General features: G+C 49.8%; 1 protein-coding gene across 3 annotated transcripts; it reads left to right on the forward strand.

The window, feature by feature from the left end:
• The first annotated feature begins 10 nt into the window (after positions 1 to 10).
• On the forward strand, positions 11 to 23287 carry Ppp1r16a (protein phosphatase 1, regulatory subunit 16A). 3 transcript variants are annotated; one of them, NM_001358933.1, is made up of 12 exons: positions 11 to 130; positions 17696 to 17862; positions 18540 to 19520; positions 20065 to 20135; positions 20223 to 20368; positions 21205 to 21308; positions 21382 to 21506; positions 21595 to 21720; positions 21807 to 21882; positions 21963 to 22092; positions 22236 to 22398; positions 22666 to 23287. In NM_001358933.1, the coding sequence occupies exons 3-12, from the start codon at positions 19262 to 19264 to the stop codon at positions 23038 to 23040; spliced, it is 1575 nt and encodes a 524-aa protein (NP_001345862.1). In that variant the 5' UTR covers positions 11 to 130; positions 17696 to 17862; positions 18540 to 19261; the 3' UTR covers positions 23041 to 23287. The 3 variants fall into 3 exon arrangements, 2 of the variants coding, with proteins under 2 accessions (NP_001345862.1, NP_203535.1); NM_033371.3 differs by lacking the exon at positions 17696 to 17862; NR_152559.1 differs by lacking the exons at positions 17696 to 17862; positions 21595 to 21720; positions 21807 to 21882.
• The last annotated feature ends 783 nt before the right edge of the window (positions 23288 to 24070 follow it).

Genomic DNA, 24070 nt, shown 5'->3' on the forward strand with positions numbered 1-24070 from the left:
CACCTCGGGCCGGAAGTGTCGCGTTGCCATGGCGAGGATGGGCGCGGGGCCCGCCCCCGTGGCGCCTGGAGCAGCGCCGGGCTCCAGGGTCGGCCGGGCCGGGTTCAGGGAGCGGCCAGGGAGGTTCCAGGTGAGAAGGCCGGCGATTGTGAGTGAGGGTCGGGTCTATCTGGGGACGCGGGGGAGGCCCAGCACGGCTGGGCGGGGCATAGCGGGTGAGCCAGCGCCGGTTCTTCTGCGGCCCGGTGCTGGCCCGGCAATGGAGCGGGTCGTGAGGGGCCTGCAGAAGGGGCGCCAGCGAGGCGGCCAGCGGAGGGTGGGTTTTTGTTGTTGTTAGTTTTTGTTTTTGTTTTTGTGAAACCTATCAGTGAAGGAAGTTCTTGCAACCTGTTGGTCGGGCAAATCCATCGACAGTCTTCATTCTGACCTTAGGACCGCGAAGGGACTTTCCTGTGCTTCATGTGGGCTTTGGTGTTCAGTCAAAGCACACTCTAGAGCCTCTTACGGCTTCAAGTGCCCCTTTTCTGGAGGCTGTGCCTCCTGGATTGTGGTTGGGAGAGGAATGTAAATGAGCTTGTGAAAACTGTTTGGGCTCCTTTGGGTTCCTGACGGAACCAGTGCTAGAGGCTAGAGACAAGGAGGATTAATTATTACGGGTGCAGAAGAGAAGTGTGTATTGGCTTGGGAGGTAGAGCAAAGTTAGCTGACTCCTGACTGCTCCACTTTTCTTCCATATCCTTACTTGGGTGGTGAAGGTAGAGGCGAGAGGGCAGACCTCAGTGAGCCCTCTTGGGTGTCTTTGCTCCCTAGGTCTTCCCTTATAGGATTGGGGTTTTCTTTGGAGGCTTTGTCTTGCTTTAAACACCCTGGCTCTTTAGAAGGCCACCTGATTCACTTCATGGAAACCAAAGCTGCCACTAGCTCAGCATGAGAGCCGGTTGGGTTGAGGGACTGGAGGCCTAATGAGACCTGCCCTAACCCGCTGGCTTCATGTTGTCATGGTGATGGGACTTTCAGGTCTCTCAAGGGCTGCTAGTCTGCCTCTGTTGCTAGTTTTTGCCCAAGGAGGTTTTTTTTGGGGGGGGGGGGCGGGAGGCGGGGAGGGTTTTCCTCTCCTAAGGCCTGGTTTGACTTCCTTCCCTGTTGGCTCAGGCCTTCCTATTCCCCGCCTCTTTTTTTTTTTTTTTAAGGAATAATTCTTTTAAGTATTATTTATTTATTTATCGTTTTGGGGTGGGTACATGCCATGATCCACGTGTAAGTGGTTAGAGGATATCTTTGTGGATCTCCTGGAACTGTCATTTTGTAGTTGTGAGCCACCCTGTGGTTACTGGGAACTAAATCCTGGTGCTCTGGAAAAGCAGCCACCTGTGCTCTCAAGCTCTGAGGCATCTCACCAGTTCCTTTACTTTTTGTTTTTGAGATAGGGTCTCACTATGTAGCCTAAGCTGACCTTAAACTTGCCGTATAGCTCAGGCTAGCCTCAAATTTGCTGCGGTTCTCCTGTCTCTTAGGTGTGGATAAGTCATCCAACTCCTTTCCAGTCATTTCGAGTCTTTTTTTGCTTATGGGCTGTGTAACAACCCGTGTTTTCCTGAGTGATAGAAATGAAAATTGCTATATGTACAGAGGAGACCTTTTTAGAAAGGAAGAAAGAAAACTTATTTTTAAAAAGACTTGTTCTTATTAGATTCTTTTTTCTTTTTCTTTCTTTCTTTCTTTTTTTTTTTTTTTTTTTTTTTTTTTTTTTTTTGAGACAGGGCTTCTCTGTGCAGTCTTGGCTGTCCTGGAACTCACTCTGTAGACCAGGCTGGCCTCAAACTCAGAAATCCACCTGCCTCTGCCTCCCGAGTGCTAGGATTAAAGGCGTGTGCCACCACACCCTGCGCGCTCTCTCTCTCTTTTAAAGATTTATTTATTATAACACTGTAGCTGCCACACCAGAAGAGGGCATCAGATCTCATTACGGGTGGTTGTGAGCCACCATGTGGTTGCTGGGATTTGAACTCAGTACCTTCAGAAGAGCAGTCAGTGCTCTTACCCACTGAACCATCTCTCCAGTCGACCAGACTGATCTTAAACTCAGCGGTATATCTGCCTCTGGTTTCCATGTGCTGGGGTTGCAGGCCTTGGCTACCAACCCCCAGTAAGAAGCTAGTGGTCTTAACCACTTTGACCAATTTTATTTTTATTTTTATTATTTTAAACTATGAGTGTGTGTATATTTGCATATGTTGAGTATAGGTGTCCCCATTGGAGGTCAGAGGTGCTGGATCCCCCGAGAGCTGGAATTACAGGCGGTAATCTGCTCAGTGTGATGCTGGGAATTTAACTCAGGTCTTCTTGAAAAACACCAAGTGCTTTTAACCATTGAGCATCTCTTGAGTCCCCCACACCCCCCCCTAGCTCTCTTCCCCCCTTTTTTCTGAGACAGTCTTACTGCATAGTCCTAGTTGGTCTGGATCTTGCTATGCAGACCAGGCTTAAACTCACAGAGATGTCTGCCTCTGCATCCCTAACATTGTGACTAAAGGTGTGTGTCACCACACCTGGCTAGGCTGTCATCTTTTAACTCCTGACCTACACTGAGTTTACATAAAAAAAAATCTGCAGGGCTGTGGTGGCTCACGACTTTAATCCTAGTACTCAGGAGGCAGAAGCAGGAAGATCTCTGTCTGTCTGGTCCTCAGAGCCAGTTCCAGGACAGGCAGGATTACACTAAGAAACTCTGCCTTGAAAAATCAGGGGCGGGGAAATGGAGGTAGTCCTGTTTCATCCTTTTGATGGTCTGTAGTAGCTATAGGACATTCCCGTGTATGTGTATGTATGTGTGTGTGTGGGGGGGGGTGTACACATGCACACACGTGTTTCTGTGCACACATCATGTCTGGTTTAATTTTGAAGCTGCTGTGGATTGAACCCAGGATAAGAACCCAGGGCATCTCACATGCTAGGCAAGTACTCTGTTACCTAGTACTTCTTATTTTTTCCCTTCCTTTGATGAAGAATCTTAATGTATAACTCAGGGAGGCCTTAAACTTGCCATCCTTCTACCTCCATCTCCTTGTTGGATTACAGATACATGCCCCCACTCCCTGCCCTAGCACTCTGGTTTTAATTTCATGAGACGGTGCCTTGCTGTGTACAGTCAGGCTGACTTGGAACTGAGCTCCCGAAATCCTGTGGTTACAGGAGTAGATCACCATGTTTGGCATCTGTTTCCAAAATTTTCAAGATAGAAAGTTTGCATCCATGAAACAGGAACCCCTGTTCCTCCTCCTCGAGATGCCAGAAGGCTGTGCTGTGCTTTGCTTCTAGGAGTTTGCATAGTACAGGTACTTCACATAGGTGGAATCATACAAAACTGTCCTTTTATGTCCTGCATCTTTGTAGCATGTATCAGAATTCCATCCCTTTTTATGGCTGGGTAATATTCCACTGTATGAATGTGCCCAGTCTGGTTTGTTCCTGTGTTGATGGTACTTGGATTGTTTCCTGTGCTTTTCTGTTGTGATTGCTGCTACTATGAATATAACCGTGTAGGTAACTGACTCCTAGTTTGTCTTTTGGGAATGTGGGTTTTTTCCTTTTCTACACTGGGTTGACAGAGCTACATCTCATTCATCAATTGCGGCTGACAGTCCTATAATGCCAAAATGGAAATAATATCAGTCTCTCTTCATAGAGTAGATTGTTTTGTCTGTGGACTTCTCTTCTCTTCTTTTCTTTCTTTTCTTTTCTTCTCTCTTCTTTTCTTTTTTTAACTTTTTTTTTTTTTTAGGCTGGGCAGTGGTGGCACACACCTTTAATGGGAGGCAGAGGCAGGTGGATTTCTCAGTTCGAGGCCAGCTATACAGAGGGCTATACACAGAAACCCTGTCTCAAAAAACCAAAAACTTAAAAAAAAAAAATTATTTATTCACTTTATGTATGCGAGTACACTGGTTGTGAGCCTTGGTTTTTTGTTTTTGTTTTTGTTTTTGTTTTTTGTTTTGTTTTTTTGAGACAGAGTTTCTCTGTATAACCCTGGCTGTCCTGGAGCTCACTTTGTAGACCAGGCTGGCCTCGAACTCAGAAATCTGACTGCCTCTGCCTTCCGAGTGCTGGGATTAAAGGTGTGTGCCACCACGTCCTGCTGGTTGTGAGCCTTCATGTGGTTGTTATGAATTGAATTTTTTTTAGGACCTCTGCTGCTCCAGTCAGCCTTACTCGCTCCTGTCAACTCTGCTCACTCAGTCCCTGCTTACTCCGGCCCAAAGATTTCTTTATTATCATACATAAGTACACTGTAGCTGACTTCAGATGCACCAGAAGAGGGTGTCAGATTTCATTATGGGTGGTTGTGAGTCACCATGACATTGCTGGGATTGGAACTCAGGACCTTTGGAAGAGAAGTCAGTTCTCTTACCTGCTGAGTCATCTCGCCAGCCCTGATTTCTTTTCTTACCTCCTGTACACTGTGAATAACAACCATCTTCAAAGGTCAGCTGCTCTCTCACTCATCACCAGCCCCCTAGTGTCAGCTCGTTTGAGAGCCTTTCCTTCTGTAGTCCAGGCTGGTCTGGAAGTCAGTATGCAGGGCAGGCTGTCTTTGAACTTGTGATGATCCTTTTGAGTGCTGGGAGTGCACCACATTTGGCATTCTTAGGGGATTTTGTCTGTATGTTTTGTTTTGCAACAGGGTCTTTATAGCCTAGGCTGGCTTCGGACTTGCAAAGTAGCAGAGGCTGGCTTCGATCCTCCTTGAAGTAGCTGACTTCCTTGAGATATTTGGACTCCTTCATGCTATGGACCGTGCTGTTTTCTTTCTTCTTTTTCCTGGTGACATCAGTGGCTACCCAGTGTCCCGCCAGCTCCCACCACTTTTTTCTACCATCAAGTTTTCATGAATTTGCTAAGTGTTTGTTTGTTTGTTTATTTATTTAGTTAGTTTTTTTTTTTTTTAAAGATTTATTTTATTAATATATGTAAGTACACTGTAGCTGTCTTCAGACACTCCAGAAGAGGGAGTCAGATCTTGTTGCGGATGGTTGTGAGCCACCATGTGGTTGCTGGGATTTGAACTCTGGACCTTTGGAAGAGCAGTCGGGTGCTCTTACCCACTGAGCCATCTCACCAGCCCGTTAGTTAGTTTTTTACAGACAGGGTTTCTCTGTCTGTAACACTGGCTGTCCTGGAATGCACTCTTGTAGACCATCCTGGCCTCGAACTCAGAAATCCACCTGCCTCTGTCTCCCAAGTGCTGGGATTAAAGGAGTGTGCCACCACCGCCCGGCTAAGTATACTTTTTTGTTGTTGGAATGTCTCTGTTGATCTTGTCCTGTCTCTAAGTCTAAGGAGAGTCTCAGACAGCATAACCATTGTTCATTGTAGGACCCTACACTCTCTTGTTCTAAGTCTGGAACTCTTATGTCTGTGCCTTTTCTGTCCACAGATCTAAACCAGCAGTGTGGCCCCTGGGGTCTCTGACCTACCTCATGTGGGTTTGAGTCAGAACAAACTTTAGCTTACCTTTTGAAGCTCACCTTTTTTTCTTTTTCTTTTTATCTTTTGTTGAGTTTGTGTCTGACAGACCTTAATTTCCAGTTTGCAAGGGGTTTGGTGGGGTGGCAGCCCAGTAGAGATGTGAATGGGGCCTGTTTCCTGGGACGAGGCTCCTGGTTCTTCGTCCTCTCCTCATCCTCACTGAGTGTTTGCCTTCAGCTCTCGTTGAGCATCTTTTCAAGTGTCCACTGCTACTTTAGCCTTCGACCTGTTGCTCTGAGGTAGATGTGTTTTGGAGCTGGCTGGCAACAAGAGGAAGATTGAGAGCTTCCCTTGATGTCTGGGGAGGCCCTCCACATTCTCTACTCAAGCCGTGGGCACTGAGTGGCTGGAAGTGTTACATGTGCAAAATATATGGTCCTCCCCGTGGGGCAGTTAGCCCTGCTGGTATTGAGCTAAACAACATTGAGTTTTGTACACCAAAAACAGGGGGACATTGATTTTATATGGTTCTCCTGTATATTACAAGAGAGTCAGAACATTGAAAAAGAACATAGCACCTCAGGTGTGGACCAGATTGTTGGTGAGACCAGAGCATAGCAGGTAGGTGCGAGCTGCCTGTGAACAGGATCAGAGAAGAGACTTAAAATTTTTTTCTTTGAGACAAGAATCTCTTGAAATTCAGACTGGCTTCCAGTTGGCTGTGGAATTCAGTGATGTCCTAGAACTACTTATTCTCCTACTTCAGATCCAGAGTCCTGGGATTGCTACTGAAGATACCAGTCCCATACTGGTCAGCGGCCATACTGGGAAGGGGACTGTCTAGGAGGGTCAGTCATCTTAAATCTCTTTGTTCTCCTTCCCAATGTAGCCATATTGAATACATCATTTTTTTGCTTTTTACTTTTTTTTTTTTTTTTTTTGGTTTCTCTGTGTAGCCCTGGCTGTCCTGGATCTCACTCTGTAGACCAGGATGGCCTTGAACTCAGAAATCCGCCTGCCTCTGCCTCCCAAGTGCTGTCATTAAAGGCCTGCGCCACCACCACCCAGCTGCTTTTTACTCTTAATTTGGCTCTTTTAGTTGCTTTATTGAGTGCAGAGTGCAGGCAAGATGGCTTAGAAGATGAAGGTGCTTGCTGCCCAGCCTGATGACCTGAGTGGTATCTCTGAGACCTATGTAAGCTATACTCTTACTTCCATGTGTGCCTATTATATAGCGCTGGCTGGCCCAGACCTCACTATGGCTGTGTAGACTAGCCTTGCCTTGAGCTCACAGAGATCCACCTGCCTAGAGAGGAGACTCTTGATAATGCACAGCATACAAGTAAGATGCAGTTCACCCCAGTAATTGACTGTTTGCCAGTGGGAAACAATGGAGTCTGGAATGGACTCACCATGGCTGTGGGAGCATCACAACACCCTGAGTGGCCAAGGTCGGGGTGCAGAGATGGACAGAGTGCTTTGAAGTCTATTGTCAACATTGAGCCAGGTGGCAGCTCAAGCCTGTAATTCTGTCACTGAGCAGGGTCAGACAGGAAGATTCCTGTAAACTTGAGCTCAGCTGGGTTCCATAGTTAGAGGCCTGAGCCTTAGTGTAGAGGCCCTGTCTCAAAATATTGGGGGTGGGGTGGAAGCTGGGCTAGGGGTGCATGCCTTTAATTCCAGGACTCTGGAGGCAGAGGCAGGCAGACCTTTGTGAATTTGAGGCCAGTCTGGGCTACAAAGTGAGACCTTGTCTCAAACAAGAACAAACAAACAAAAATCTGATTATTCTGAAGCCTTTGTGTCAGGGATGTGAGAAATGCTCAGTTGTCTGGCTCTGGCTCTGTTCCATGACTGTGGTCACACTGCCAGCCAGGGCTGTGTCATCTGGAGGCTCAGCTGCGGTTGAGGACTAGCTTCCCAGAGGGTTTGTTCTTATGTCTGTGAGGTGGGGGCTTTGTGCCTCCACTGGGTCTCCCCTAGGTCTAGAGGTGTCTGTAGGTCAGTTGACCCCTTGCAGAGTGAATAGACTTGACCTTGGACACCCTGGGTTCTCTACACGATGAGCACATGTTCAGCTCTGCACTCTTCTCTTAAATGGTGTTGGACTCAGAGGAAGGGGCTTGCTTTAGGAGAAGGTTGTGCTCAGTCAACACTTATGGATTGAATAAGTGACTGAGTGAATGAGCCAGGAAGGGGAGGGAACTTTCTAGAGCCCAGGACCGCCTGGGTGATGGTGTCAGTGTGATGGATGCACAGACACAGTGGACAGACGCAGGGCAAGCACCCGCCTAGCTATGAGCTCAGTTCCTAAGGGTTCTGCCCATCGCCTGGCGAGTGGTTGAGCCTGTACATGGGGAGCTCATGAGTTACACATTACAGCTTCTGCAGGAGTCTAGAGGCAGACAGGCAGGAAGGAGTGGAGCCCTACTGCAGGCAGGAAGGAGTGGAGCCCTACTGCAGCAGGAAGCTGGAGAAAGACAGGGATTTTAGATACAAGTAACTTAGGGTGTGGAGGAAGGCCCTGATTGGGGCTGGTAACGAACCTCCTTAGCTGGCTTGAGAAACTTGTTGGCCTGCAGCAGTGCTTGTGAAGTTGCCTTGACTCTACAAGATGAGCCCAGAAACCTAAGCCTCTCTCTTGTGGATTCTCAGCTTTCTCTGGCTTGAAACTGGGATACTTATTCTGGTCTCCTTGGGCTGTCTTCAGGTGCCTACTAATGGGAGTTCTGTCTCCTTGGGTTATGTGACAACTAATTCTTTTCCCCAGTTCTGCCCAGTCCATCCTGTTGGTCTCGTAGGCTGTTTCTATCCTTGCTATATGATAAGAGCTTTCCACATCTTTGTGACAATGCCCTGTTGAACTTCAGTGAGCTATGTGGTAAGTCTGAACCTGTGATGCCATAGAATAGCATGCGGGGTGGATGTCTGGGCCATGTTTCTTTGTGGCACAAGAAGGCCACAGTCACCTGCTATTGTTTAGTTCTTTTGAGACAAAGTCTTACTATGTAGCTTTGCTGGCCTGGAGCTTGTTATGTACACCAGGCTGGTCTGGAACTCAGAGATCCACCGCCTCCAGAGTGCTGGGATCAAAGCTGTGCACGGGGGCTGGCTTAAGCAGTTGCTCTTTTATATCTTCAGTTTTCTTTTCTTTTCCTTTTTTTGTTTTTTTTTTTGTTTTTTTTTTGTTTTTGTTTTTCCTTTCCTTTTTTGAGACAGGGGATTACTCTATGGCCCAGGGTGAGAGGGTGGGTCTGGAACTTACTGTGTAAGTCAGGCTGAGCTTGAACTCATAATCTGCCTCAACCTCCTGGGTTCTTTGATTACAAGCGTTAGCCACCCTTGCACAAACTTTTTTTTTTTTTTTTTTTTTTTTTTTTTTTTTTTTTTGGTTTTTCGAGACAGGGTTTTTCTGTATAGCCCTGGCTGTCCTGGAACTAACTTTGTAGACCAGGCTGGCCTCGAACTCAGAAATCCGCCTGCCTTTGCCTCCTGAGTGCTGGGATTAAAGGCGTGTGCTACCACGCCCTGCTGGTTGTGAGCCTTCATGTGGTTGTTAGGAATTGAATTTTTTTTTTTAAGGTAAACTCTCATTTTGTGGCCCAAGCTGACCTTGAACTCTTGCCTAAGCTTCCCATGCTGTTGGTGTTACATGTGTCTTAAAAAAAAAATCTGTTGGTGATTTTTTTTTTTTTTTGGTTTTTTTCAAGACCGGGTTTCTCTATAGCCCTGGCTGTCCTGGAACTCACTTTGTAGACCAGGCTGGCCTCGAACTCAGAAATCCGCCTGCCTCTGCCTCCCGAGTGCTGGGATTAAAGGCATGCGCCACCACGCCCGGCCTAAAATCTGTTTTATGTATATAGTGTTTTGCCTACCTGCACGCTATATATATGTCTGGTACCTGCAAAGGCCCGAAGAGGATGTTGGATCATGGATCACCTGGAACTGGAGATAAAGATGGTTGTGAGCTGTCATGTTGCCATGTGGGTACTGGGAATTGAACCCAGGTCTTGTAGGAAAGCAGCCAGTGCTCTTAAACACTGAGCCACCTCTCCAGTTCTTATTCATTCTTTTTTGAAGTAGGTTGGACCGCATACATACAGTAACTAAGAAGAACTGTCTTCTCTAGAGCCCCTTGAGTAATGTTGTACCTAACTACAACATGCAGATTTTGAAGGGGTGAGACCTGCTTCATGATTCATGCAGGTGTCACAGCTTCTCAGGCACTTTTGTGTGCTTGTTAGCCCTGTGCAGTCAAGCAAGACAGTCTAGTCCTTCTGCACCCAGCCCCCGCCCCCACTGAGCACCTCTGGGCACTTGTTGTCTAGCACAGTGTATGTGTATGTACCGTGTTAGGAATAGTCTTATAGGAATACCTATAGTCTTACAGTATTGCCACAGTTTTTGCTATCAACATCATCTAAGCAGAACCCAACAGCTGGAACAGACCACGGTTCCCTAGCTGTCCTCTTCTAGCCCCACAGGTGCCTGTACTCATGTGCATCCACTCATATTAAAAATAAAAATAATTTAAAATATTACTGTACAGTATTTGAGATACAGTCTCACTATGTAACAGTATAGGCAGGCCTTAGATTTGTGGTCCTACTGAGTTAGCCTCCCGAGTGCTGGGATTATCTGTGTGCTTCACTGAGCCTGGTTAAGACAGAAATCCAGTCAACCTGATGCTGTTCTCTGTAGTGCTGGGAGTTGAGTGTGTGTTGAGGTCATGCTGGGTAAGCACGACACCACTAAACTCTGCCCTCAGCTTTCTGTTCAGATATGGAAACAACCTTTTCTAAGGTTTTGCAGAATTGTAAGTCTAAGACACATCCTCTGGTTTATTTCCTTTTTCCTTTTCTTTTCTTTGTCTTTTGAGACTGGGTCTCACTACATAGCCCTAGCTGTCTTGGAACAGACTGGTAGACCAGACTGGCCTCAAATTTACTTCTGTCTTCCGAATGCTAGGATTAAAGGCATGTACCACCATACCTGGCTTTAGGGTGCTGGGATTATAGACATGAGCTACCTGCCATGCCTGGTTCTCACTGGTTTGTTTCTTATTTTTTGAAGCAGGGTCTCCTGTGGCCTATGAGCCTCAGACTTGCTCTGTAGCCCAAGATGACTTTTAACTGCTGATCCTCCTTCCTCTCCCGCCAAGTGCTGGGATTATAGACATACAGCACTCACTTGGTTTGATGAGGTGATGGGGACTGAACGAGGCCAGACTCTACCAACTGTGCTGCATTCCTGGCGGTGGTTTACTTCTTGTGTGTGCCTATGTGTGCAAAAGTGTGTGTGTGTGCACATGTGTGCATGTTCATGAAGAAGCCAGAGGTTGGCATTGGCCTTAGTTGCTCTCTTTTATTTACTTACTTATTTTTATTTTTTAAGATTTATTTATGTATATGAGTACACTGTTGCTGTCTTCAGACACACCAGAAGAGGGCATCAGATCTCATTACAGATGGTTGTGAGCCACCATGTGGTTGCTGGGAATTGAACTCAGGACCTATGGAAGAGCAGTCGGTGCTCTTAACCGCTGAGCCATCTCTCCAGCCCCTTACTTATTTATTGACATGGGGTGTCATTGTGTAGCCATGACTATGTAGACCAGATTAGCCTTAGAATTTATAGCAATCTGTTTGCCTCTCCTCCTGAGTACTAGGATTAAAGGTGTTCACCACCGTGCAGGATTCTGCCTTATTTTTTCAGACAGTCGCTCACTAAACCTGGAGCTCAGTGATTGTCTAAACTAACTGGCCAGTGAGCTACAAGATCTGCTACTTGTCACACCCAGTCTGCCCTGGTTTCTGTATATTTTGTGGATCCAGGCTCAGGTCCTTCAGCTTGCATAACAAGCACTTCACTGAACCTTTCCCCGCTCCCTGGCTTATTTCTTTATCCTTAAGCAAACAACCTCTGGAGCTCAGTTACTGAGTTTCATAATGAACAGTAATGTGTAATTACATAGGTAAGCCAGAATTTCCTTTTTCATGATTGTTCTGCCTGCTTGTGCACATTTGCAATAGAGTTCCAAATGCACTGCTGGGAACTACATAGATGATAGACATGGACAAGCGAGCTCGGGGCTGAGTCTTCTGACTACAGTCAGGGCGTCTCCCGTTATTTACTTAGGTCTTGTCTCTTATCTCTCAATATTGTTTTATGGTTCTCTGTGCATCCCTTTTGCTAAGTTTTTTAGTAAGTATTTGTGTTTTGGGATAATCTCATGGTAGAGACAGAGGGCTCTTCTGTTGCTTTGTCTTTGTTTCAGCGGAGGGGAGGTAAAGCAAAGAAAACCGTGAGAAGTGAGACGTCTGTGCAGCTAGGTGGCTGGCTGCAGCACTCAGGACCAGGCAGCTCCACGCGGTTCTGTTCTAAGCTCTGTTGTTTCCCTCAGTGATACTAGAGCTCTGGTCAGAGAGCTCAGAACTGAGGCTGGTTGGGGTGGAGGCTGGGAATGGGGGTGAGAACAGCACTGTGTAGGTGTGAGTGCTGGACTGTTAGGCTTGGGTTACAGGTCATAGGAGAGACAGAAGAATGGGGGTGGGGGGCAAGTTGCACTGAGACTACAGGGGAAGACAAATACAGGTGAGGACTAGATGGAGGGTATAGTTGACAAAGAAGAGGCCAAGGCTATGAGGTGGCAGAGACATGCAGTATTATACTCGGAGAATACTTGGACCATCAGGAATTCAGCTACAGAATGGGGCTTGGGAGGGGGAGGCTAAGACTCTACAGAGAGGAGGAGACAGTGCTTTGCAGGTATAGCAAGGAACAAAGAGCTCTTGGGGTGAGATGGTAACCTGGGCAGGGTTGGGGGAGGGGGACATTCCAGTGGGGTGGGAGCAGCATTAAGAAATGAGGACATCAGCTGGCGTGGTGGTGCAGGCCTTTAATCCCAGCACTTGGGAGGCAGAGGCAGGTGGATTTCTGAGTTTGAGGCCAGCCTGGTCTACAGAGTGAGTTCCAGAGAAACCCTGTCTCAAAAAACAAAAACAAAAACCACACCAAAAACCCCCAAGAAACAAGGACGTGAGCTCACTGGCAACCATTAAAGCTGTTGCTGGGTTTTAGGCCTTGAAGATGTGGGGTGGAGGTCAAAAACTCCCTTCCCATTTAAGCCAGTGCTCTAGTGAGGGGTTCCATTGCAAGGTGCCACTCCCTCTGGCAGGCTGCTGCTGAGCTGTGGGGATCTCAGCATGCTGAGATCTGGGAGAGCTTATGTGAGGCCGAGGTCCAGTGAGTCTCAGAACGTATACAGGCCGCCCTTGAACTCACAGAGATCCAACCAACCTGCCTCTGTCTCCTTTGGACCTTGTAGGGTTTATCATTGTTGAAACTAGAGTCTTATTCTTGCCCAGGCTGGCCTTGAACTCACTGGGACCTTCATATCTTAGCCTCCTGAGTTCTAGAATTACCATCTTAAGCCATCATGCCTAACCTTGTAGGTTTTATTTTGTCTCCTTTTTATAATGTAGAGTGTTTGAAAACTAAATGTAGGATTTGTGTGTGGGGGGGGGTTCCTTTTACTTTGGGGAGTTTGTTTCATGTTTAAAAAATTTTGTGTATGTGTCTGTGTGTGTCTGTGTTAGGATTATGAAGCATTTTGTACTCTTTTGGCTCTCTCTTTCTTAAGGTCATGTGTGTGCTGTGTGTACTGTCTGTGTGCTCTCTCTTTCTTAAGGCCATGCATGTGCCCTCTGGAGTTTATTTTGTGTGAAGAGAGGTTCTTGTTCCCCAGGGAACTTCCCACTGCTAGCACTTGAGTCCTTCCCCAGTGTGGTCCTCTTTTATCCATATGCATTCTGAGGAGCCTTCCTTGCCACCCAGTTCCTTACAGGCCGATGGTCTCTGCCTGTACCCACTATGACCACTTCCCCTAGCCCTCTCTGGCTGCCGTCAGCCCTCTCTCTGTCTGCGGCCCTCCATCTGCCTCCTGGCCCTTTCCTCCCTTGGAGCTTTCTGTTGTTCCTAGTCCTCTTCCTTCTAATTTCTACCATTTCCTGTCTTCCTGTCCACTTTCTACTTGTGGGCTGTCTCCTCACCCTACTACCTCGCCTCCCTCAGTCTCTGCTGTCTAATTGTGTCTCTCCTTGTTTTGAGGCCTTCTCAGCTCCCACAGCATGAGAAGGTAAGAGCCTTGCTTAGCTGGCTGAGTGGCCTTCCCTGCATCCCCTGCTCTTTCCTTGCCCAGTGTTCCTATGCTTTTCTCTCCGGGTGCCCACAATGTACCTGAGCAGGGGCAGTTCACACCTGCTCAGTGCAGAATCTTAACAGAGTTTCTACAGACAGTAATCTTCACGTAGTCCAAGTTCTTCTACACCATATCAAGCACAAGTTCTTCCCCATACCTGTTCCCATTTCTCCTTTTTTCTTGTGTCTCTTTCTCATGGTTACAACTATAAATGCACATACTGTTACTTTGTGTGTGTATGTGTAGTAGTGGGGATGGGTCCCAGGAGTTTGTGAATACTAGACAAGTACTCTATTGAGATGGCATCCCAGCGTTTCCAAGGATGGGCTCAGGTGCTCAAGCCGTCTTTCCACCTCAGGCCCGCTAGTAGCTGGAGATCTTGGGTTTACCACTGTGCCCTACTCTCAACTTTTATTAAAGACTGCTGTTGTACAACTTATTTTTATGTGTATGAATGTTTTGCCTGCTTGTCTATATGTGTACCACTTGTACAAAGTGCTCCCAGAAGCCAGAAGAGAGTGGCAGGTCCTCTGAGACTAGAGTTATGGATGTTGCTGGGAATTGAACGTAGGTCTTCTGGAAGAGCAGTCAGTGCTCCTAACTGCTCAGAGATACTGATCCATCTCTCCAGCCTTTGTTCGCTTGTTTTTTCAAGACAGGGCTTCTCTGTGTAGAGCTGGCTGATGTGGAACCCACTCTGTAGATCTAGCTGGCCTTGAACTCACAGAGATCCACCTGCTTCTGCCTCCTGAGTGCTGGGATTAAAGGTGTGTGCCACCACCACATGGCTTCCAGCCTTTATTTTAATATCTTTTAAAAATATATTATTGGGCTGGTGAGATGGCTCAGCAGGTAAGAGCACCCGACTGCTCTTCCGAAGGTCCGGAGTTCAAATCCCAGCAACCACATGGTGGCTCACAACCATCCAAAACAAAAATCTGATGCCCTCTTCTGGAGTGTCTGAAGACAGCTACAGTGTACACACATATAATAAATAAATAAAATCTTTAAAAAATATATTATTTAGCCGGGCGTGGTGGCGCACGCCTTTAATCCTGCAGAGGCAGGCGGATTTCTGTGTTCGAGGCCAGCCTGGTCTACAAAGTGAGTTCCAGGACAGCCAGGGCTATACAGAGAAACCCTGCCTCGAAAAACCAAAAAAAAAAAAAAAAAAAAAAAAAAAAAATTATTTGTTTATTTTTGGAGACAGGTCTCATTATGTAGCTTTGGCTAGTCCAGAACTTACTCTGTAGACCAGGATGGCCTTAAATTCATAGAGATCCGCCTGCCTCCTCAGTGCTAGGATTAAAGTTTGTATCACACACGACAGGCTTATTTTTAACTATATGTGAGTATAGGTTTATGTATGTGTGTACAGTGTCTTTGGAGGCCAGAGGAGGGCTTCAAATCCCGTGGAGTTGGAGTTACAGGTGATTGTGATCAGTCTGTGGATGCTGGGAACTGAATCTAGGTCCTCTGCCAAGATCATTAAGTGTCCTTAACCGCTGAGCCATCTCCCAGCCTGCTCTTCTATCTTTTTTCACAGCTAAACAATGTTTCTTAGAGTTCTTTCCATCATAGCACGATATCCTACTTAGGTTTCTGTTGCTGTGATAAAATAATGACCACAGACAATTTGAGAGCCTACAGACCACCATCTAGGGAAGCCACAGAAGAACACTGCTACTGCCTTCATCTCTGTGTCTTCCTTCGATTGTTTGCTTATCTAATCCGGGACCACCTGCTCAGGGGTGCCACTGCCCACAGTGGGCTGGGCCCTCCCTCCCATGTCTATCAGCAGCCAAAAACATGCCCCACAGGCAGGAGTGAGGAAGTGTTTTCTCAGTTTCCTCTTCCCAGGTGACTCTAGTTGGTGTCAACTTGATAGAAACTAACCCGCACAGTGTACTAGAAACCTCCTCCATAAAACCTTGTAGGCCTTATTAAGGTATGTTCCTTTGATCAGTGGCCAGGTTTTTCCCATTGTTTTATTTTACAGTGTTGCTTGCAGTAAGTGGCTAGATGTGTCCAGGTACTCTGTGTCTGTCAGTACAGTGTAGGAGTGAGCTTCCTAGAGCTGGGCTTGACAGAACATGGTGGATGCCCTGAACTGTGAGCCACAGTCATTGTGACCACAGTTTTCAACTATGAGGTCAGGCACAGCCATGGGGCTAGAGCATCCTTCTTTCCATACTTTCCCCAGTAGCTTAGCAGGGTTGTGCTCGCTGCATAGCCATTGGCCCACTGAGAGTCACTTGTGCCATTTCTACTCTTAGACAGCCTTCCTGGGTGTGAAAAAGAAGAGGAGTTCATTTACCCAGAGTCCTGTCAGCTTCTGCACCCATGCCAGTGTGTCGAAGCCCCTCTCTCATCTCAGCCCACTCATGTGCTTTGACTTGTGGCAGAAGTGTATACATAGACACATTCTACAGAATGGCAGGGTCTTGTCTGCGTGCTTCGTACCTATAGGTATCTAGGGAGGTACTTTTTTTTTTGCCACAGACCAAATAAACTCTGTTGGTTGATGTCATCTTGTCACAGCCAGGGACTCTTTTATCAGCTGCCCCATTGCTACCCACCGTCTTGCCAGCTCCCCTTGTGACGTGCAGCCAGAGACAGAAGGGCTTACTCCTCTCTGCCTCCTTGGCTTGCTGAATGGGCTTTAGTGTGGGAGGATGTCCCAGTAGATGGTATCAGAGAGGAGCATTCGAGGCCTGGAGATGCACCTTCAGAGAGGTGTGATGTGTGTGCTCTCCTGTGCACATCCAAGCCTATAGCAGGTGCACTGTTTGTGTTTGGTTCCCCCACCCTCCCACCCCCCACTCCGTAGCTCTTCTCTGAACCTTTCCTGCCTTTCCTTTCCTCTCTTCTGTCCTTTCTCTGGACGTCTATCCTTTGTCCCCATTTCTGGGTCATCTGCCTCCACCTTTATCATTCCTTGTTCCCATGCATTTAGGCCCCTTAATGGCTGTCAGGCTCTGGGCTCACTACAGATACCATGCGGTAGGTTCAAAGGTACCATGTAGGGATTAACAGGGCAGTGCTGACCACACATGGAATGGGAAGCTGTCATTGTAGGGCAGTGGGGAACATTTGGGCATCTGATAAAGATGTTCTTGGTGGTCAGGGGTATCCCAGCATGCCCTTCATTTGGGTCTGGAATGCTTAGACCTGCCTGAGTCAGCTCTTGTAGCTTTCCCAGCCAGCAAAATAGATCTTGTCTGTAGCAATGGCTATCATAGCTTGGCTCCCCTGAGTATAAATTGGGGGTGAAGTAAGCACTTGCTATAAGGTGGTTATATAGTGGGGTAGAGTAGGGAAGCCGAAGGCCCCAAGTAGTTGGTCATGTTCTCATTGGATCTGTAGAGAATGGTGTGGGGTTAGGGTGCTGGTCTTGTGGGGTAAAGGTCAGCTGCCGTGTTGGGTACTCTGTAGGCTGGGTCAGTCCAGTGGTGCTCAGACTGAAGGATGGGGATGGAGGTCAAAGTCCTTGCTGGGTCCCACATTCTTGGCTCAGCTCAGCTAAGCCTGAAGCCCAGTCAGTTCTGGGTTAAATCAAATTATCTCTGCTTTACATTCCAGAGAGACTCTGGGAAGGATTTGCAGAGTCGAGCAGGAGCTGCCCTGCTTGGCTCTGTTTGAGTTTTGGTGGCATTGTGACCATGTGGTAGAACTGCTGCCCTGGTCATCAGGCCTTGGTAGATTAGCTGTCTTCATGACTCTGGCAGGCTAGGAGAGGAACCACACCTTAGTCGGGTTCAGCTGGGTCAGCCAAGGTATAGATAGGCAAGAGTTGGTCTCTGCTAGAACTTCAGAAGAGCCCACTGGCTTTTAGCTGGCCTATTCCCTTTAAGGCTAGCTTCTGGGGGGAAGCCAGGTAGACAGACAGCTCCTAGAATCAGAACTGAAAGCTTAGAGCTCAGCCTGCTAGGAGCTGGACTGGAACACCCTTAGAATAAGAATCATTTCAGTGGGCTGCATGTGTAGGGTAGGCCCGGGCTTACTGTGGTCCCTTGTGTTCTATCCCAGATCACACAAGAGTCTGTCCTCAGGCACATTCCAAGCAGGTCATGAAGGTGGGCCACTGGGTTAAGGACTATGTATTGTGGAAGACAGGGCCTCCCGGGCAGTCTGGAGTGGCTAGAAGCCTTGCTTATCTTCCTGCAGCAGCAGCCAGAGAGTGCTCAGGTGCTCAGGTGAGAAACAGAAGCCAGTATGTTTATGTTTTCTACTTGAGAAGTAGCTGCTGTTCTTGGGCTGGTTTCTTTTCTATAGGACAAGAACATCAGGGTATCTTTCCTTTTGTTTAATGATGGTGACAGGGGAGACAGCTCTTAATTCCTCTTCCTGAGGATACTAGGGTCTCTGTGGCTTCAGCGGAGTGCCACAAAATGATGTGCGGCATCCTTCTGATCATGGTGCCCCAAAACGCCCTGAGGGCAGACGTCCACCACCATGGCCGAGCACCTGGAGCAGAGTGGGTGTAGCAGATCTAGTGACTGCACTGAGCTATCTTCCTGATGGGAGCAAGGCAGATGGTAGACTACAGGGTGCTCAGTAAGCAGTCTGCGAAGCCCTTATGCTACTCCTAGAGTCCAGGGAAAAAACCTTGCCCAGCCCAGAGCAGCCAGCTCTGTTTTACTGTCTAGGCTGCATAGCCATTTCTGAAAAGGATGAGTAGGCCCCGATATACCCCCGTGTCCTACTCTTCCCTAGTTAGGTGGGAAGAGTAAGGCAGAGCACCCCCCCCCACCCCTGTGTTGTTGACTTTCAGTGTTCTGGGGGGAGAGTGTGGGTTCCACACAGGGCTCCCCTGGAGCCTTGTCCCATGAGCTGACCTTGATGTGTTTCCTTATTCGTATTTACTCCTCAGGTGTGTGTGACGGCCGGAAGGGGAGGTTCCCCTGAGAAAATATTGACAGAACTCCTGTCTCCTAGCTGCCTAGAGATTGTCACCCTTGGATGCTGGAAGTTGGAATCCCAGGACTGACCATACCCCCTGACCTTTGCTGCCATAGCTTGTTAGACCTAGTTGTGCTGACTGAAAAGCCTGAGGGCAGCCAGCATGGAAGAGGAGCAGAGGTTCCCAGGGGCTGCCAGGGGCTTGCTGCTGATTGGCCCTGCCCTCCATTGTCCTAGGCAGGGTGCCAGGAAGCTGGAACTTTGTTATCTGGGTAATTAGCTTCAGACCCTGGACTGAGGCCGCCAGGTCTTAGGGCTACTTCCCACAGGCTGTGCACCCTGACCCCAAGAGGGAGGCGAGGCGCTGTGTACAGAAGCCCTGCCAGCTGAACACTTGAGGTGTCTGTCCTACCTGGGGAACGACTGCAGGCATCCCCACTTACACACCTTCCTCCCCACCCCATGCCACACTGCCCTGCCTGGCTGGGCTCTGCCCCTTAGGGCAGCTGGGCCTGGTTACAGTGTGGGACCTCCCATCTCAGCCTTGCCAGGGACAGAGGGCACCAAGTCTTAGAAAGGTGATGCCCCCAAGGGTGCCCGTCCAGCCAGCTGCCCCACCCTTCAGGCTTGTCCTGGCCCCCCAAACCCAGATCGTGGTGCCCCCAAACACCCCGAGGGCAGACATTCACCACCATGGCCGAGCACCTGGAGCTGCTGGCAGAGATGCCCATGGTAGGCAGGATGAGTACCCAGGAGCGCCTGAAGCATGCCCAGAAGCGACGTGCCCAGCAGGTAAAGATGTGGGCCCAGGCTGAGAAGGAGGCTCACAGCAAGAAGGGCCATGGGGAGCGACCATGGAAGGAGGTGGCTGGCCTCAGGCCTCGGAAGCATGTCCTCTTCCCTCCCAGCGTTGCCCTTCTGGAGGCTGCTGCCCGAAACGACTTGGAGGAAGGTGAGTGTGCTTGAGTCCTAGGGCAGAGCAAAGCAGGCACTCCCATCCGTCTGGGTGTGGCCCTGCGCTGTGTTGGCTCGGAACTAGGCCTAGAATTGTCTCCAGCTCCTGGGCTCCAGCCACTCTGATGCTGAGAGTGAACTGTCCTTAATAGGGGGTGGATGTAAGAGGTCTTTCTGTGAGGAAAGTCAGGCTATGGGAGGGCTGGACCATGGGCAGACACACTGGGGGTTGCAGAGAAGACTGTTACATCACTGCCTCTCAACAGTGTGCCCCATGAATCCTTTCTCTTTATGCATGCCTTCCAAGCCCCATCTCTGGAGACACGGACAGTGTTGTTCATTTCTGGTTAGAGATGAAGTGAGTGGGTGCTGTCTGGGCCCTGCCTTTGACTTTTCTCTGACTGGATCCTTCCTAGTACAAAGACAAGTCTAGCCTTAGTGGGCTCTCTTTCCTTCCCTGGGCCCCATGCTTGTAACTTCTGGGGCCTGAAGGAAGAGGCACCTGGTATCTCTTGAGGACCCTTCCTGCCTTCTTCTTGCAGTCCGCCAGTTCCTTACCAGTGGGGTTAGCCCCAACCTGGCCAATGAAGATGGCTTGACTGCACTGCACCAGGTGAGTGCCTGCAGGAGTGGGGGGGGGGGGGGGGCTGCCTGGCCCAGCTGAGGCTCAGGGTGCGGGGCTTGGGCTGCTTGTTTGCAGTGCTGCATTGACGACTTCCAAGAGATGGCACAGCAGCTCCTGGACGCTGGGGCTGATGTCAATGCTCGAGACAGTGAGTGCTGGACACCTCTGCATGCTGCAGCTACCTGTGGCCATCTGCATCTGGTGGAACTCCTTATTTCACGGTAGGACCTACTGGGTGTTCACATGGTGGCTCAAGTGACCCATCTGGGATGCTGCTTCTGTCAACCCTGCCTGGGATCCCAGAGGGAGGAGTATGCTCACTATGGTCTTTGGCCTGACTTGCAACTCTGGACCAAGGGCCTCTCCATAGTTAAATACCATCTGGTCAGTGTTGAGGATGGGCTTGGTAAGGAGGGAAGGGGAATGAGGAGACCAGCTGTGTCTAGGAGGAAGTGCCTGGATACAAATGAGGCCTCTACCCCTAAGGTAGAGCAGAGGAAACTCGTGGCTTCACTAGATTCAGGGCCTTCTCCATTAGGTCAGGTATAGAAGCTCGGTTATCCTTGTGTGAAACAGACGAGTGTCACACACAGTTTCCTTGGTAATGCGTTAGGGGTGTGGAGCTAGCAGGTCCCTGGGGCTCCTTTTGAAGTTGGTATTGAACTGCAGGCATCCTTCTGGATCTGTCATCCTTCTACCATGCATAGGCACCCCTTCTGTGTTGTGGGTGTCCCAGAGCCCTTGCACATCTGCAGGTGCCTCTACTGTATTTATGGGGGTAGATAGGTGCCAAAATCCTGAAGCCAGGATGGATAAAGACTACAGGTTGGCTAGAGATTGCTAAGTCTAGCTTGAAGACAGGGTCTAGTAGGAGATAGTAGTCAGGCCCCAGGCCAGCTTTTCTCGCAGAAGCTAGGGCTTTGTTTTCCTCCTTCCTGCCCTCTCTTCCCAAGGACAGTGCTAGGCTGAGGCCACACTGAGGGAAACATGTAGCACGGGGACTGAGAGCTGCTGCATGAAGGCCCTGAGGCTGCTGGCTTATCTGTTTGCCTTGTAGTGGTGCAGATCTCCTTGCAGTCAATTCCGATGGGAATATGCCCTACGACCTGTGTGAGGACGCACAGACGCTGGATTGCCTTGAGACTGCCATGGCCAACCAGGGTGAGTGTGCTGTGCCCACCTGCAAGGGCTGGTGCCCTAGGTCATGCCTTCTCTGAGCCACCTTGCCTCTCAGGTATCACCCAGGAGGGCATTGAGGAGGCCCGGGCAGTGCCAGAGCTGTGCATGCTGAATGACCTCCAGAACCGCCTGCAAGCTGGGGCCAACCTCAGTGACCCTTTGGATCATGGGGCTACTCTGGTGAGAGCTCAGACACTTGGGGGTGTTTGTCCTGGGGCAGGTACTTGGAAGGGGTTCAGGGATTCAGGGCTGAGTGGTCTGCCTGCAGCTGCACATCGCCGCTGCTAATGGGTTCAGTGAGGTGGCTACCCTGCTGCTGGAGCAAGGCGCCAGCCTGAGCGCTAAGGACCATGATGGCTGGGAGCCTCTGCATGCTGCGGCTTACTGGGGCCAGGTGAGTGTGCACAGGAGCAGGGAGAGGGTAGGTTCCGGGCTCTCACTAGAGCCCGCAGCCAAGCAGCTACTGCTGGCTGCCTGCAGGTACACCTGGTAGAATTGCTTGTGGCACATGGGGCTGATCTGAATGGAAAATCTCTGGTGGACGAGACACCCCTCGGTGAGTGTGGGGTTGCCTACATCTGGTGGAAGGGAGTGGCCATGAACGTGCCCATGACACCTCTGTCCATCTCTCCTCAGATGTATGTGGTGATGAGGAGGTGAGAGCCAAACTGCTGGAGCTCAAGCACAAGCAAGATGCACTCCTGCGGGCCCAGGGCCGCCAGCGCTCCCTGCTGCGCCGCCGTACCTCTAGTGCAGGCAGCCGTGGGTAAGCCTCCTGCTGTGGTCACTGTCCGCTTGTTGAGACCTAGGCTTTGCCCCTAGGGACATCAGCTGGCGGTGATATCCCAGTAGGATTTGTGGGCATTGGTTGTAAGATGGGTAATGACGTCTCAACTTTCTCTCTCCCAGGAAGGTGGTGAGACGAGTGAGCCTGACACATCGCACCAACCTGTACCGCAAGGAGCATGCCCAAGAGGCCATTGTGTGGCAGCAGCCGCCACCCACCAGTCCAGAACCTCTAGAGGATGAGGACAGGCAGACAGACGCTGAGCTCCGGCTGCAGCCCCCGGAGGTGAGCACGCAGCCTCTGTACTGTCCCAGGTGTGGAGCAGTCCTGGTGTGTGATCTGATTATTTAGTGCCTAGTCCTCTATCCGCACTAGCCCTCTATGGAGGCAGTAGGCCCAGTGATCCCGTGGGCAGGTATCTGCTGCTGACATGGCCCCCCACTCTTATGTCTGTCTGTCTACTACCACTTCACACAAACTTGAAGCCCAAGGCTGGTGTAGGCGGAAACAAGCACCTCCTGATGGCTTCTGGGTTCCTGGCTCTGTTCACAGGACGATGGCCCTGAGGTGGCCAGACCACACAATGGCCAAGTAGGGGCCCCCCCCGGGAGACACCTGTACTCCAAGCGTCTAGATCGGAGTGTCTCCTATCATCTGAGTCCTGAGGAGAACAGTGCCCCTGATGCCCTCGTCCGGGACAAGGCCCACCACACACTGGCAGAACTGAAACGCCAGCGAGCGGCTGCAAAGCTTCAGCGACCTGCCCCTGAAGGGCCTGAGACTTTTGAGCCTGGCCTGTCTGTTGATGCTGGGACCTCCCAGCCTGACTGTGGCTTCAGCACAATTGGGGACCCGCCCCTGCTCAAGCTCACTGCTCCCTCGGAGGAGGCGTCTGTGGAGAAGAGGCCGTGTTGCTTGCTCATGTGAAATGTGATTCCTCAGTATGGCAGGGTTCAACCCCATGCCCAGCCGGAGGCTTCCTCACGATCTCTGGCCTGGTGACCCACTTAGCACATACCCCTGTGCTGTGGGGGAGCCGGCACAGAGCCCCATCCCCCTCCCAGCCCAGGACACTGGCCACCTTGCTCAGGGATGGACTATGCAGAGCTCTACCTATGGGCCTCAGGCCACAGTCTGTTTATTGTGACTCTTGATAAAGGCTGTTTGCCACGGAGCCTTCCCATGTGTCTCACTGGTTAGGAGCCACCCATGCCCAGGAGCACCCAAACCTGTAGATAGGTGCATGCTCGGGCTTGCAGGTAGCAGCCCCAGCCTTTGTGGGAGAAAGGCTCAAGGCCATAGGCAAGAAGCCCAGCCTTAACTTCCACCTCTCCTAGTTGGTTCAGCTTCTTGGAGGCTCTTCTGTAACCCTTTGCTTTCCTGAAAGCAGTAGGACACTTTGGAAAAAACTCTTCATGGGTGATGGAGTGGGTGGCCATGCAGAGGGACAGGAACGCTGGCTGGAAGGGAGACAGTGTTTTCCACAGGACTGGGCCAGAGCCAGCAGCGTGAAACAGGCAGAAGACTGGCATTAGTTAGGTGCTTCCCAGGGTCATGGTCTCAGTTTCTGGCATGAAGCCCTGATCCTGGGGCATGTCTGCCAGCTTCCGCCTGTGCTGGTATAGGTGACAAGCAGTTGGCCACTTGGGCTGTGCTGGCTAGGGACAGTGTATCAGAATGAGAGGGGCCCTTTAGGGGCCTCAAGCTAGAGGGAAGAAGGCAATTCTAGATCATGACCGTTGCATTTGTATTTGCATGGCCATCTCTACGAGGTCACATGGGCACTGACCTGGTCAGCCTGGTGTCCATCCTCAGGGCCTGTCCTTCCTCTAGCACCTGTGGTTGGAGGGTTAGTGTCCTTGGAAGGGCTTGGGGGAGGGTTGGTGATGACTGCTGGTTAAATTTAGAGTAGGGCTGTGCCGCCGCTGCCTGAAGTCCACCTGCTACCACTCCTACT

This window comes from Mus musculus, chromosome 15 (genome assembly GCF_000001635.26).
Source record: "Mus musculus strain C57BL/6J chromosome 15, GRCm38.p6 C57BL/6J".
Lineage (NCBI taxonomy): Eukaryota > Metazoa > Chordata > Mammalia > Rodentia > Muridae > Mus > Mus musculus.